This window comes from Larimichthys crocea, chromosome XIII (assembly GCF_000972845.2).
Source record: "Larimichthys crocea isolate SSNF chromosome XIII, L_crocea_2.0, whole genome shotgun sequence".
In the NCBI taxonomy this organism is placed as follows: Eukaryota; Metazoa; Chordata; class Actinopteri; family Sciaenidae; genus Larimichthys; species Larimichthys crocea.
In genome coordinates, this window is record NC_040023.1 from 46101671 (window position 1) to 46115742 (window position 14072).

Below are 14072 nucleotides of genomic sequence, written 5' to 3' on the forward strand. Positions count from 1 at the left end.
CATGGTGGTTAGAGAGGGGGGGGGGGGTTACAGGTTGTTTAGGGTCTGCGCTAAAAACCTGTTTAGGCACTTCAAAGGAGAGAAAGGCCTGCAAAAGTCATGGAGGTTAATGAGTTTTTGAGGTATCGTTGCTTGAGGTAGGTGACTCGTCGTTACAGGGAAGATAGAGAATAAAGTAAAGCTTTCCCTCCTAATAGATTTGCTTGGTACTCTCATTAAAAAGGTGAGATGCTCAACAGTGCCAGTCCTGAAGTGACTAAATCAATTGACCATATGAAGTTAAAGCTCAGTATCAGCTTTCACAGTATTTTGGGTGTCCATCTGTGAGGTGATATCCTAGTTAAATGCAATTATGTTTGCTATTAAATCACAGCACTCATGTAGTATATGTGAAAATCACTGCCAGTGTTTGTCATATGGCATAGAAAGGAGGTTATTAAAGTTATTATATGACTAATATATCATTACTCATGCAGTAATTGTCTCTTAAACACAGTTTATGTGCTTTCGACACAGGCAGTGCAACACACTGATCTCCAATGTTAAACAGATAAACACACAGACAAAAAGCAACGGGACAAAACACAAACATTAATACAAACCACAAAACACAGAGGCATCCAACCACACACGTAGGCACCGTGATAATGCAAGTGTAGAGACACACACACCCAACCCACACACACACACACACACACCCCTCTCATCTCCATAATTACTGTATAGTCAGCATGTCCGTGTCTGGGGGTGACTCTCAAAGTGAGATGTTGACAACAGCAGAGCTGAACTCAAGCTGGGTCCTGTCAAAGGCCTGACACTGATAGCATTATCCGTGTAATTATTCACAGTTAAGTGAACTGCCTACTTACTTTTCACATAATGGATTTGGATGAGTAAGCCATATCTCTGCTGTCCTTTCATTTCATAACTTATATGACGTCACTAACCCAGAGGAAATGTGTGTTCCAATTTGTCTTAATTAGTTTAAATACAACCTATCTATTATTTGTGGCTGGGCTTTCATTTCTTTCACATTTGGGCATAATCTCAAAGCACACCTGAGCTCCCTCTGAGGCACATTAGCATGCTGCAGTGCAACTGTTAAGAACCGCAGACTTCTAATATATGGCTCATAGCTTTGCAAGCAGCCTGCCATTTTTCTTCTCTTCCATGAAATATTTGCTTGGCATTAATGAATGGGGAGCTGGCCAGCGCCTCTGAAAATCTTGATCAAGACGTTGAGCAAATGAGGAGTGAAGGAAAAGGCCGCCGGTCTGGCATTGGGAAATGGCAGCCCGTTTGCATGTGTGTGTGAGTGTGTACAATATGTGTGTGGCTTCATGGCATGGGGAATATGAGAGATGTCAGGCTGGCTTCTGTTCCACTATTGGTGGTGTAAATTAGATGTGAATCAGCATGCGGCCGATGCCAGGGGAAAGTACACCTATCAAGGTTGACTAACTCATCATGGCTCTACGCACTAGAGCTTCACAGATGAGGGCAGTGCGAGCATGTGCGCGTGTGTTTAAATCTTAATGAAACTGTCCCTCTGAAGGTCAGTTCAGAGTGAGCAGGGGCTCTTTCGTCTGCTACTAATGGTGTATTAATGATTCAAAGAAGTCTCATGCTCACAGGTGCCCACCCAAGCACCCCACTGACACATACACCCACAAAACCACCCACACAGACACATGAAACAAAACAGTAGCACATTGACAAAATAATCTAATTAAACAGACAAATTAACCAGTGTGACACAGGCATAGACAAAACATTTGTGTGTGCTACATTGGCACATGTGCAGTGCATCAAGGTGAGGTTATTTTTCTAAGAGTGAGAAATAGTTTCACAGGTTAAATTATATAATTTGGATTTCATTAACAGGCTATGATTGTTTACCCCTCAGCTAACAACTCTTTATAAGTATTTAATAAGGCACCAACAACAAGTAAGAACGAATTAAGTTCGGCCCAATTAAAGTATGTATGAAAAGATATTTACAAAAAGAAAGCTGGAATAAAATGTGACAGTTATATTCAGGAGGTAGTTATTGTTTAATTCTCCTCAGATGCGATAGTTAATTAATCAATCGGCAATGAAAATACAGACTGTTCACATTTAGGTTCCCCTTTGACTGCAATCTGGCTTGAAAAGATATGACTGGGGGCCTAGAATTTTTATGACTGTAATTGTCTAAAAGCTGAATTTGGTGCTTATAATATTTAGCCAGCGTTGACCACTTTCTGACAACCATGCTAATGCAATTTTGATCTGTGCAGAGTGTTTGCATTCCAGTCTTGATTCTTTGTGTTAAAGCGGTGGGTGGGGATTTAGGGTTGTGACAAAGTGTTGGAGGGGGTGGAGGTGCAGCGGGTTCCCGTCCCGCATTTGGGCTATGGTCTTACCTTGAATGTGGACATGGCTGGGTCCCTGCTATACCTGTCTATGGTGTGGAACTTGGACGAGTGGTTGAGCTCATGGTACAGCTCAGAATGTCTTTTGCGAGTGTGCATCACTTTCTGGAAGGGAAGAAAGGAAGGGACAGCAAAAATGAACCAAATAGAAACAAAAAAAAAAAAAGGAAAATGGAAGGAGGGGCCAATATAGGGGCAGGCATGGGAATGGGAATGGGTAGAAGGCTGAGGGACTGCAGTGATGCCAGCCATGGAAAGGGGTTAGAAAGGGACGCCGACAGACCGATCGATTGCTGGCTCATGCATCATCCGCTTCCTGAGTCAAGAATTTGGCAACTGGGAGTGCTGCAGAGAAGTTCCTCTAAGTGAAAATTTGGTGAAAATGACTGACAGTAATGCCATTGCTACAGAGTAGTGCCTGCTAGCTGCTGGTCCTGTTAACTCAGGATTTTGTCGAACTTATTAAACGCCTAACAGATGGAATGGAATTTAACCCTGGCAAAAGGATATTGACAAAAACTGCCTTCCCACTATTCTGAATATGTCTGTCTAGAAGGCAGCTGAATTCAGATCTTTAATTTTCTGACAACAAGCTGCATTCGCCATTTGCCGTTGCTGTTGTCTCTCTGTGCTAATGGGCAGTGCTGGAGCTGCTCGGCAGTAGCTAATCGTCAAAGCAGCTTGCGAGGTTGAAAGTGACACAGGGGCAAGTTGCCAGCACTCACAACCGCAGACTCATCGGCCAGAACTGGGGCTTAGCACCGGCTTCAATTACTTCAGAGTGGGCACTCTCATCTCTGCACAGGAAAGAAGGTGTTACTAGTTTCTTGCTGGGTTTTTCTGCCACTAGGTCTTCAGTTTTCTTTTTGGCATATTGAGTCATAGTCGAGTCATTGAGAACCTTCACAGACTAAAAGTCAGGACATTTCAGCTTCTACTTGTTTGACTATTATTTTTTAAACATGTCCCCCAACTTAAAGTGCAATACTAAATCAATGGAGTAACCCTTTAATATTTCAGAAAAGTATTACCCTAAGAGAGTATTGTAATTAAATTTAAAATGGCTTACGATGATAGTTGTTGTACTTGTACATGTATTAAGTCATTTTGACAGCCTAAAAGGGTGTGCAAACTCAATTAAAGGAAAAAAAAAAAAGAAAAAAAAAGTCTACATTTCCCAACTTCTGTTCTTTTACGCCAAACTCTTTCTCAAAGGTAAATTGATGAGGAAAGAGTTGATTTCCAGGTGAGATCTCCTTGTGCTAAATTCATGCAGAGACCACAAATGACTCTCTATTAAGTTTGCCAGATAAGTAAAACAATCAGCCATATTTTTACTGTTAGTAGCTTGTCACCACACAAACCCTCAACATGTAATACACATCTCCATGGTGGAGGGTGAATGTCCAGTCTTTACAAAAGTCTAAATCAAACTGAATTCTCAAAAAAAAAAGGGAGAAGAGAGAAAAGAGAAAGGGAGAAAAGAAATAAATATAAAAGAAAATTCAAAGGGAGGTACTATATTTTATTCTAGAGACTGGAGATTCACATAACACCCAGGTCATTGTAACACAAACATCACTCACACGCTGCCAAACCATGTCGTTCCAACAGATATAACCAGCCAATGAACTACAGCCACATACGTGTTGACCCAAAACTTGATTACTTGTATTCACTCAGACACAAGAAGCACTACTTTGCTGTTTCTTCAACTAGGACCCCACAATGACATGACAGTATTGTTTGATTTACATGCACATGTCAGAGGGGTGTTCAGATTTCCATGATGCTATGATTAACTGATTTATTAATTAAGACAGATAATAGATAGGGGCAGTTTTAAGGCCTTTGTTGGAGAAACAGCACACTATGTAAGGTAGATCTGAAACAGTTCATAGTTCTGAATGCAAGGGAGAAACAGGTGCGAAGGGAGGGGTTTAGCGATGCTTTTTGCTCCTCTATGCGTTACTCAAGTCCTGGCAGAAGCACAAGAAAGCAGAGACAGGCTGATGACAGGGGGTGAAGTCCGAGATCTTACCTCGAAGTCCAGCTCAGAGTACCGTACTCTTTTCCTCTGGAAGAGGAGGGGGCAGGGGGAGAGAAGAAAGCATCAATGATCACCCCTCAACCCCTTCTATAGAACTTTAGACCTCTTAATCTCAATACGTATCTGCAGGTCTTTCAGCACCATAGTTCAGTAACAAGAGGAAGACTAATATTTACTGGTTGCCCAACATGATACAGATATTCTTGCAAATGTCACAGCAAAAAGGAAATTATTCAGTCTATTTCAGCGTAATGAGATTAGTGAAGTGGAATAACCCAGAATTAGAATGAAATAATAATTTCTCGGCTCACATACTCTCAAATACAATCATTACAACCCCAGCATAAAACACCCTCCCTGCTATTTTTGGAGAATTTGTTGAAGACATTCTGATTAAAAGTGCTACAACAAACGTATAAGAGATGGTTTTTCATCCTCTAATCTTGTTTGGACCCCACCACTCTACTCTTAAGCGCCTCCATAGCTGTAGCGAGTGGCACACAAGCCGCCAATTTAACAGCTGCAGACATTTCCAACTCATCTGGCCCTGACATTGCGTTGCATTACATTCCATCTCTGACTTCCTATCTGGCTCTCGCTGTCTGCCAGATTTGCATTTGGCAGCGAGAGGAGCTGCTCTCCACACTTAGTTAAAAGCTGCATTCATTCTTTGAAAGGGCAGAGTTGCTGATCTGATGCTACGGCAGCCAAGGTTTCAAAAGATAAAGAAATTCAAACAGATAGAGAGGGAAGTTTCTTTCGGAGATGTCCAATTCCCTTTGCAAACTTCATTGCCCCTAAATCACAATGCAATTCCTCCTATCAAGAAATCCTTACCTTAAACCGAGAAATTCCGTGATTGAGTTTCTTTGGGATATGGTAAACATGCAACATGCTTATACAGTACATGTACCGTATATTGCATGTTTTGGTGGGGACAGACATAAAGCAGTCATTAAATCACTCATACAAAATTCATAAGGAATCCTTTGCTCCTATAAGTCGCTGTTATGATGGAATGATGGTCCTATAGCCAAACAGTCATGTTTTATGATGATCAGACCTTTATAGCACAATTTCTTGTACAGAAATACAAATTTTTATTTCAATACTCCCTCCACTTGTTTCTGTAGTATGATACTGGACTAATATGCCCCCTGAAACCCTTCTAACTCCTTGAGTAGATCATTTAGAGTTTAAATTTACAAGCTTCTAACTAAAAATCAACAGCGAAATGAACACTTTGAGTACATTTACGTGATCCCTCCATTATGCGTCACCATGTTTGAATTGGGGAGTAAAACACTGCTGTGATTTAATCTTGAGAGGTGCGCTCTGATATCCATCTCCAAATCAAGCATATTCAAACAGGGTGAAATTATGGCCATAAATTACATCCTGCAGGTTTCTCCAGAGATTTTTTTTTTTTTGGTATTCATGAGTGCACTCGTAGCTCTTCTGACGGTGATTTTTTTATGAGTTTTAATGACTCGTCCTTAACGTCCTCAGCCCTAAATGAAGCATCTGCACTTTTTCGGTGAAAGTGTCATTTCCATCTCTTTAATCAACCTTGTGAGTCAGCAAGATGCCATTGGGGGGAAGATTCAAATGTGCGTGCGTGTTCATGTGTCCATGTTATTGTGGTGCTTGTGTTTGTGTGTATAATTGTCAATCTGTGTGTGCGTGTGTGTGTGTGTAAAATTAAGATGGGCTGAAAGACATTCACCAGGGGTATTTCCTCTGATTCTGTCTCAGTCCATCTGCTGTGCCACCTTGTACGGTTAGGAGGGGGTATTACACAAACATTACACACACACACACACACACACACACACAAGCGCACATTCACAGTAATAGTGGAGAGAAGCTGTCTGTCATTAAGAGTGTAACTCATTTGAATGTTCATTGTCTCAGTCAGCAGCAGTAAATACTACTCAGCTGAAAATAATAGCACTTGTTACAGCAGACTTGTTCGAAGGCACAAAGCTGTGGTATCATCGCAGTGTGCTGGACATATTGTTACTGTATATCACAGACAATATGTGCTAAAAGGCCACACTTGTCTACTCATATGGATATTAGCAATCCCAATTCTTCTTCCTATATTGTATTGCAGCCATATTCATCACAATTCACATTCAACAATCTGCACCACCACTGGGAACCCCACCATTACTCATCTCTCAACCTCTTACCCACCTCCAGGGATCCTGCTGAGAGGCTGGTGTTGGCATTGGTGCTGCCCAGGTTGCGTGGCAGGGTCCTGGTTCTCTCAACCGTGGTTCCCCCAGTCAGAATCTGTCTGACTGACGGCCTCTGGCCTGGTTTCAGCTGGAGTGAATGCCCATGGGCGTGCATGTGTCCTCCGTGGGAGTGTACAAGACCACCCTGAGCCATCATGTGGCCATGCCCGTGGGGTATGGTTTTGATCGTCCCATAGGAGCGGTTGAGGTTCATGGTGATGTTCATGTCGCCCACACTGGACGGCACAAAATCTGCTGGGTAAGCCTCACTCTCAGCTGGGTGGAGGGTCAGGGGAGAGGGAGGCGGGGGGAAAGGGGGATCCTCCACTGCGATGTTGAGAGGCTTGTCCTCGCCTCCCAGTCCCAAGCCTCCTCCTTGGGAGGAGGGCGCTGGAGGTTTGAGACTGACCGTCCTACGGGGTAAGACCATGTAGTCACCCTCCCCTCCTCCGCTACTTCCTCCTCCCCCTCCTCCGCCACTTCCCCCGCTTCCAGCACTTCCGTCCTGGGAGGTATTGGAGGAAGTGGGCGGTCGAGCCCAGCCCAGGCCACTCTCGGTGCACAGGTAGATTGGAGCTCCGCTGCGTTGCTGCCCCTGCTGTCTCTGCTGATCCACATTCACCTCCTTCTTTAGGGGCGTCTCACTCAGCTCATTAAGTCCACTGAGGGGTGGAACCTTGTGGAAAATATAGGAAAGTCTTAGATGATGTGATTATAGCATCTTTGAAATTATTCTGATGATGTACTTCACTGTAAAATAAGATATTAAAGCGTGAGGCTGCATTGCTAAAAGTGTTGATACTACCATTGGGTGGTGCCAAAGTCTAGGATTCCCATTACTACTAGTGTGATTTTAAGGGCAATTATGTATTGTGTTTAATTAATTTCCGTCAATTTTTGGACCTATATATTGAGCAGTCAGCCACTGTAAATCCCATACCTGTACGATGAGGTTGGGAGGAGGGATGTTCCCAGGGAGGGAGCTAAAATTGACCCCTACTCCCGCCTCCTGATGGGCTGCCAGTTTGGGATCATCTTCATCATCCAGGGAGATGCGGGATAGTGTCCCAGTGATGGTGGCCGGGTTACAGGTGTTCACCTCCTTGAATATGACTGAAGAGAGATGCAGGGAGACGAGTGACGCCATGGAGACAGCAAGAGAGTACAGGATAAGCAGGAGTTTGGGTAGTAAGAAGAGGAGAAGGAACAGTTAGAGGAAGAAAGAGGAATGGAATGGAAAGATATTAATACAGAAGACAGTTAACAGAGAGGTAAGCAAAGTAGAAACTAAGCTTTGATGTAGCTGTGAGACAGATTACATCTCCAAAGAAAAGTTTCACTTCTCATTTTGGGCTTATATGGTTCACTGTAACTAAGATGAATTTTGTCTCCACCTCTGTGACCTTAAGTCTTGCTCCATCTCAAGATTCGCTGGTGAGCCAGGATTTTTATTAGTTCGGAGAAAGCCTCAGTGTAAAATGCTGTGTGCTTCAAATGAAATGGAGCTAAATCCCCCCGCCACTGTGTCCTGTCCCATATCTTGCTCACCAGCTTATTATGCCCTGCCCCACTGTCGCATGAAAGTGTAAGTCTGTGTGCATTTATGTGTTTAAACACATGCGCTGTTTCCCTTTCTTTCATAATACCAGAGATAAAATAGAACATAAAACTACTAACAGTGGCTTTGGGTTAGCTTTCATGCATGTGTTTGAGCAAAAGACTACAGCCAGATACTACACGTTTCTATAATAGCTACTCCAAAATGAACTATGACATGCTGATGAGAAACAATGTTTAATCACATCCAACATAAATCTATCATCACAATCAAATCAGTGTTTTCATGCTAACATGCTCATTCTGTCCCCATCAGAGGAGAGAATATTTACTCTGTAGTGCAGAGCATTTTCATGTGAAGTGCATTGGTGTGACAAAATATTAAGTTACACCTTATTATCAAAAAATTTAAGATGGGTCCTGCTGATTTTGAGCACACCAGCATGGTCACTAGCATTTTCTCTGTTTCACTGTCCTGTTGGTGCAAAGTGAAGTGAAAGGATTGGGCAGATTTTGGGAAATCAAACCAATCTCAATCGCTTCACATCTGCATCCGACAGTGGAGACCCAGAGAACGGTTTATAGAGGAAAATCAGCGGTGTTTTAATGTGTTGGTGCTTTCAAGCACCGCCGTCATTATTACAGTGGCATAGTTCAACTGAACACATTTACAGTGACAACTGAAGGTAGTCTGTGTGAATGTGAAAGTTATCCAGTCGCTAAGCACTAGTCTGAAATTAATAATCACAGTTTTTTTTTTTTTGGGGGGGGGGGGGGGGGGGGTTATGATGCTCGCTCTTCCATTCTTCACGGTGTGGATGTCAAAGTGCTGTGTGGGATAATGCTAGCTTAAACCCAGAAGGGATTATTTGCTAGCTCATGATTTTGAATCATCAAATTCGATGATTTTATGCATGCAAGGGTATAACATTGTAACATTGTCCTGTGTAGACAGATCACAGACCCTGGTTACTCAAAACCTAAAGATTTAATTTATAAAAGTTAAATCTATTTCATTAGGCAGGTGCTTCAGGCTTTTAATTTGTGTTTTATCAATGGTTGAAGTTTATTGCTGAAGAGGCTGACAACACCCCAGCATTTTGTTAAAACTGGATTAAATGTTAGATTTGTTAGATTATATATCATCCTAATATATATATATATAGATATATATATATATATATATATAAATAAATAAATAAATAATTGCACCAAATTACTTGGCAAAGTGAGAAGTTAAATCTTTTACATATATATGAAAGTTTAAAAGTGAGGTGCCACTGCAGTAATGGCGGTTTCTACCTATAAACCGGATTTGTCTACAAGAATTATTTTTACGGGATGAACCAGGCAGTAATAAGAAGGTCAGTTAGGTGCAAAACTTACATGGGTGTCCTCTCTCTGCAAGGGTGGAGGGGGAAAGTGACTGTGTTAATATTACAAAGCACAACGCAAACAACATTGTGGTACATTTGCAACATATCCAAAAATCCACATGCACGCACAGACACACACACACACACACACACACACACACACACACAAGGCTATTGTCACCAGAAAGTGAAACAGGTCTGAACACATTGAGGAGTGTCATTATCATGCACAATTAAACACAGCCTCATCCAAACATATGCTCGCTGAACACTTATTGGGCAGAATCAGTGTGATTGATAAGGCACAATAATTTGCGCACAACTGTGTTGAGATGTAGCGCATCATCTCCCGTTGTTTCATCAACATGCACAGCAGCGAGCTAAGAACGTTTACAGCTCTCCATTGCCTCTCTGCAACGCTAATCCCGTGTTGGTCAAAGGGGGAGACAAAGGGAGAAAGGGAAAGAGAAATCAGGTGGAAGGGAAAGCTCACCTGTTTGACATGCCAAGTCCACATCCTTCTCAAAATCCGTCTGAGAGAGGGAGACAGGGTAGGAAGAAAGGAAAGACAATGAGTGCATACAAGACATTTCAGCACATTAGTAGAAGCAAAGGCCTGATGAGTGATTGGATCTTGAATGGTAATGCTGTATCCAATGACTCTGGTGCTATAATTTGACTCTATTGAAAAGGATAAGATCTGCTGCTATGGTGACACTTTACAGCACAGTCAATTAGTAGTGGCTTCTATGAACAAGAGCAAAAATGTCTCCTTGAGTCACATCAGAATGGTTTAGTTTTCATTTATTCATAGTGAATTTGTTCAAACCCCTTTTTCCAACCAAAAAAGATGAGAAAAAATACGAGCCTGTCTGGCATGCACTTGCTCGTGATGTGTATCACAGCAGCAGATCCAAATACAGTCAAGACGAGCGGAAGCGCTGTTGTGTTTTGCCAGGTATGTAATGCTACTGTATGCCTCATCAGTCACCTCAGCTATCGTCAGAAAGGAAACAGGGACAGAAATTTACTCAGCAGCAAAACTATTATCTGCTGCAACAGTTGAAGCTAAACTTTGCCAGACAGAAACACTGACAAGACTGAAGAAACAAAACCATATAAAGGTAAGACTAGAAATGCTTTCACAATTCGTTCACACCAGCGACCAAAACGCAAACATCCACACATAACAGAGTTTAATCTGTACTATTCAGATTTTATGTTGATGAGGTATTTTATGAACAACAAGAAATTATGTTTATTCACTTTGATCTAGAATTCACTTGAGGAATAGCGGGTGGCACAACTCCCTAGGGTAAAGAAACATCCCCAAACCCAGAGGGCAGTGAATTGAATGACAATGTGCCGTTTCTAAAATTGCACTCAAGTTTACTAAACTTTAGTGAAAGTGAAGCTCATTGCTATGCAGTTGGTGGTCCTCCCTTCTCTCACGATAGAGCCTCCTCATGTCCTCGATGGGATTCACTGACAAAAGCCTTTGTTTGGATAATAAACTACAGATTTTAGACAGTTTGGGCACGCCATACAGGGAAAGAGAAGAGGAAGGCGGGGAGAAATGAAAAAGTGAAAGAGAGAAGGAGAGAATGTGTAAAGGTCTCAGAGGAGCAGAAAAGCTCTTAGTACGCAAATCACCCGCAGCACCATAAATGGGTCTCTACTAAATGGACAAATGCAGATATGAAAGAAACCTCCCTCTCTCTCTCTCTCTCTCTCTCTATCTCTCTGTCTCTCTCTCTCGCAGTCTCTCTTTCTCTCTCCCATCCAAATTGAGAAAAAACAAATCACCTTTATTTTAACTATAACACACTCTTTCTGCATCAGACTCAAAGGTTAAACACAGTGAGTCATCAACATCAAATGTTTGGTGAAAACACCATAAGGGAGCGCAGTCCTACTCCTGAGTAAACATCCTGTAGCATGCAACATTCTGCGTGAGCTTACTGTTGAAATGAATGCAGAAGAAATCTCATAAATCAACTAAAGATGCCCAAAGATATACTATGCCTTAGTATGCCATGCTACATTAAAAGTGCTAGTTTATATTTCTACATCACAGCTATTACTACTTCAATTTAAAGGTGCAAAAACGTGTAAAAAAACCTTTCTTGCCGAGAGTTAGATGAGAAGATTGATACAGCTCTCGTGGCTTTATGGTGAAAGTCAAGCTACTGTCAGCAGCAGATTATAGATTACATATTGTTATTATGTTTTCAGGGGGGTTATGAGCAAGACTGCTACTTGGAAGACCTTCTGATGGAAACGCCATAAGTCACAATGCCTGGCCATTGTGTCCAGGACACAAACACAATTTGACGTGCAAATTTAATGAAACATAACATGTTAATTACTGAGAATAAGAGCTGTTTCCAGTCTTTCTGATTTAGTGTACAGACATGAGAGTGCTATAGATCCTCTCATCCAAGCAAGAAAGCAAATAAGTGTATGTCTCAAAATATCTGTATTCTTTTTACAGATTCCACCTTTCTCCATCTCTGGATGTGACCACTTATAATAACTAATGTTTTTTCTATGGGTGACATACTGTTTGGTTGCCGACGTGGTTGAGGGCGTGGTTATGGTTATGAGCATGGTTGTGGGTATTGTTCAGGATGGGGTTATGCTCATGCATGTGGCTGAGGGTGTGGCTGCGCTGTAGCCCGTGGTTGTGGTTGTGGTTGCTGCGGGGCAGACTGTGGTAACAGGCTTGCTGGCATGCCTGGTGGCACGGTGGTGGGAAGGGCTGCAGGTGGCCACCTGAGAGACACAGGGCTGTGCCATGACGCAGAGTGCCACACTGTTGCCCACATTGGGTCACATTTGGACACTTCTGATGGTGTAAAAAGATGAATGAAAAACATGAAGTTGAAATGTTAGAGGAGGAAATATAACTGATATTAGATAGTGATATAGAGATATATATATATATATATTCTATATATTAATATACTATAATTATATATCTATATATCTTAATATATATTTAGATTAACTAAGGAAATTATTTTTGATTCAACTCAAATAAGACAGTGTAGTTATAATTCTACATCTTTATGATGTCTCTAAATGTCAGGGGTTTAACATCCTAATGAGATTTCTTGTGTAATATAGCAGGAACACCTGAGAGGATGGCACTCACTGTAATTATGATGCTGAAATAACTGGCGGCAGCTTGACCAAATTATCCATCACAATTAATGTTCTCAAGGGTGTTTTGTCTTGCCTGCAACAGCTCTCCGTGCATATGTGCTGTCTGAGAAGATCTCTTCAAAGTCACACAAATTTAGACTGAAGAAAACTTGAAAAAAAGGTTTACCAGCTGTGTTCCTTAATTGAAAAATAGTTGGCATAGCAACTACTAGCGAGCTGTATGACAACAACACATTTTAAACAAAAGTTGAAAAAGCACAGGTTGACTGTAAATGTTCCTCTCAGTTATGAAAACAAAGACAGAGAATGTGTCAGTGGGTTCTCTAGCAGAATGATGGCTCCGAAGTTCAATCTTGATAACCTCAGAGGGGCGTTTAGAAACCCATAATCGTTACGGCAAACAGGTCTGAGGGAGAAATAAAGGGAGCAGCGCTGTGAGAGTCGCTCATGCTCTTATAGTAGCAGTGTGACCGCGCTGACATTGGCAAGGCAGTTCAAGTCTATATGATTTATCACACTATTAGCCACATTTGGAACACATACAATAACCTTACGGGAGCTCTGTGCTCTTCAAATAAAGATGAAGAAGTTTAGTTAAAAGTAAATAAAAGTGCTGAAGTTTCTGTTTTGGTAATACATGAAATGCTATGGGCAGAGTACATCTTTTCAAGTACAAGCAAGGAGAATGTCAAATATGCATTAAGAATATTTATTTTGTCAATATAGGGAGTTTGTTTCAGGCTGGGAGTGAAATTGTATTTCTGTGGGGGGAATGGAATCAAACATTTTTGCAAAATAAAATATGAAAATGGATTATGCATGAATAATAATGGATTCCTGTTCAGGAAAAAAAATGAAAAAGAAAATTTGAGCACTTCGATAATGACAATCATGCCTCTTCCTTTTCTAGAAGAGATGCAGCCTGAGTAATGTTAGTCTGAGGCTAATGGGTTGCAATGTGGGATGAAATGGTATGCTATTCACCATGATCTGCACCTGTCCATTCTTGCAGGAGTCTGGTGAGTTTTCGCTGTCGTCTTTACATCCCCCCATCCTACAGCGCACCGCGTCCTGCACCTGGAAACGGGGAATAGGGGGTGAGGAGGGATGAATATAGAGAGGCAAAAAAAAAAAATGATGGGAAGGAGGGTGTGAAAGGAAAGAAGTTAGTGGAGGAACTTTTAGTCTGGCAAATGTCGGAGCGATGGGAACTCACTCCTCATTTTAAATTCTTCATCTTTATCATTGCAATGACAGATGTTCA

General features: G+C 41.7%; 1 protein-coding gene across 5 annotated transcripts in view; it reads right to left on the bottom strand.

Annotated features, from left to right (window-relative positions):
• The window catches only part of adgrb2 (adhesion G protein-coupled receptor B2), a 202037-nt gene that overhangs the window by 9740 nt on the left and 178225 nt on the right, over positions 1-14072 (bottom strand). For all 5 annotated transcript variants that reach the window (XM_027286127.1, XM_027286128.1, XM_027286131.1 and 2 more), the window contains 8 exons: positions 13793-13885; positions 12204-12488; positions 10134-10173; positions 9651-9665; positions 7648-7820; positions 6664-7383; positions 4456-4491; positions 2406-2519 (listed from right to left, as the gene is read on the bottom strand). In XM_027286127.1, the coding sequence (XP_027141928.1) occupies positions 2406-2519; positions 4456-4491; positions 6664-7383; positions 7648-7820; positions 9651-9665; positions 10134-10173; positions 12204-12488; positions 13793-13885 (1476 nt within the window). The remainder of the gene's footprint in view (positions 1-2405; positions 2520-4455; positions 4492-6663; positions 7384-7647; positions 7821-9650; positions 9666-10133; positions 10174-12203; positions 12489-13792; positions 13886-14072) is intronic.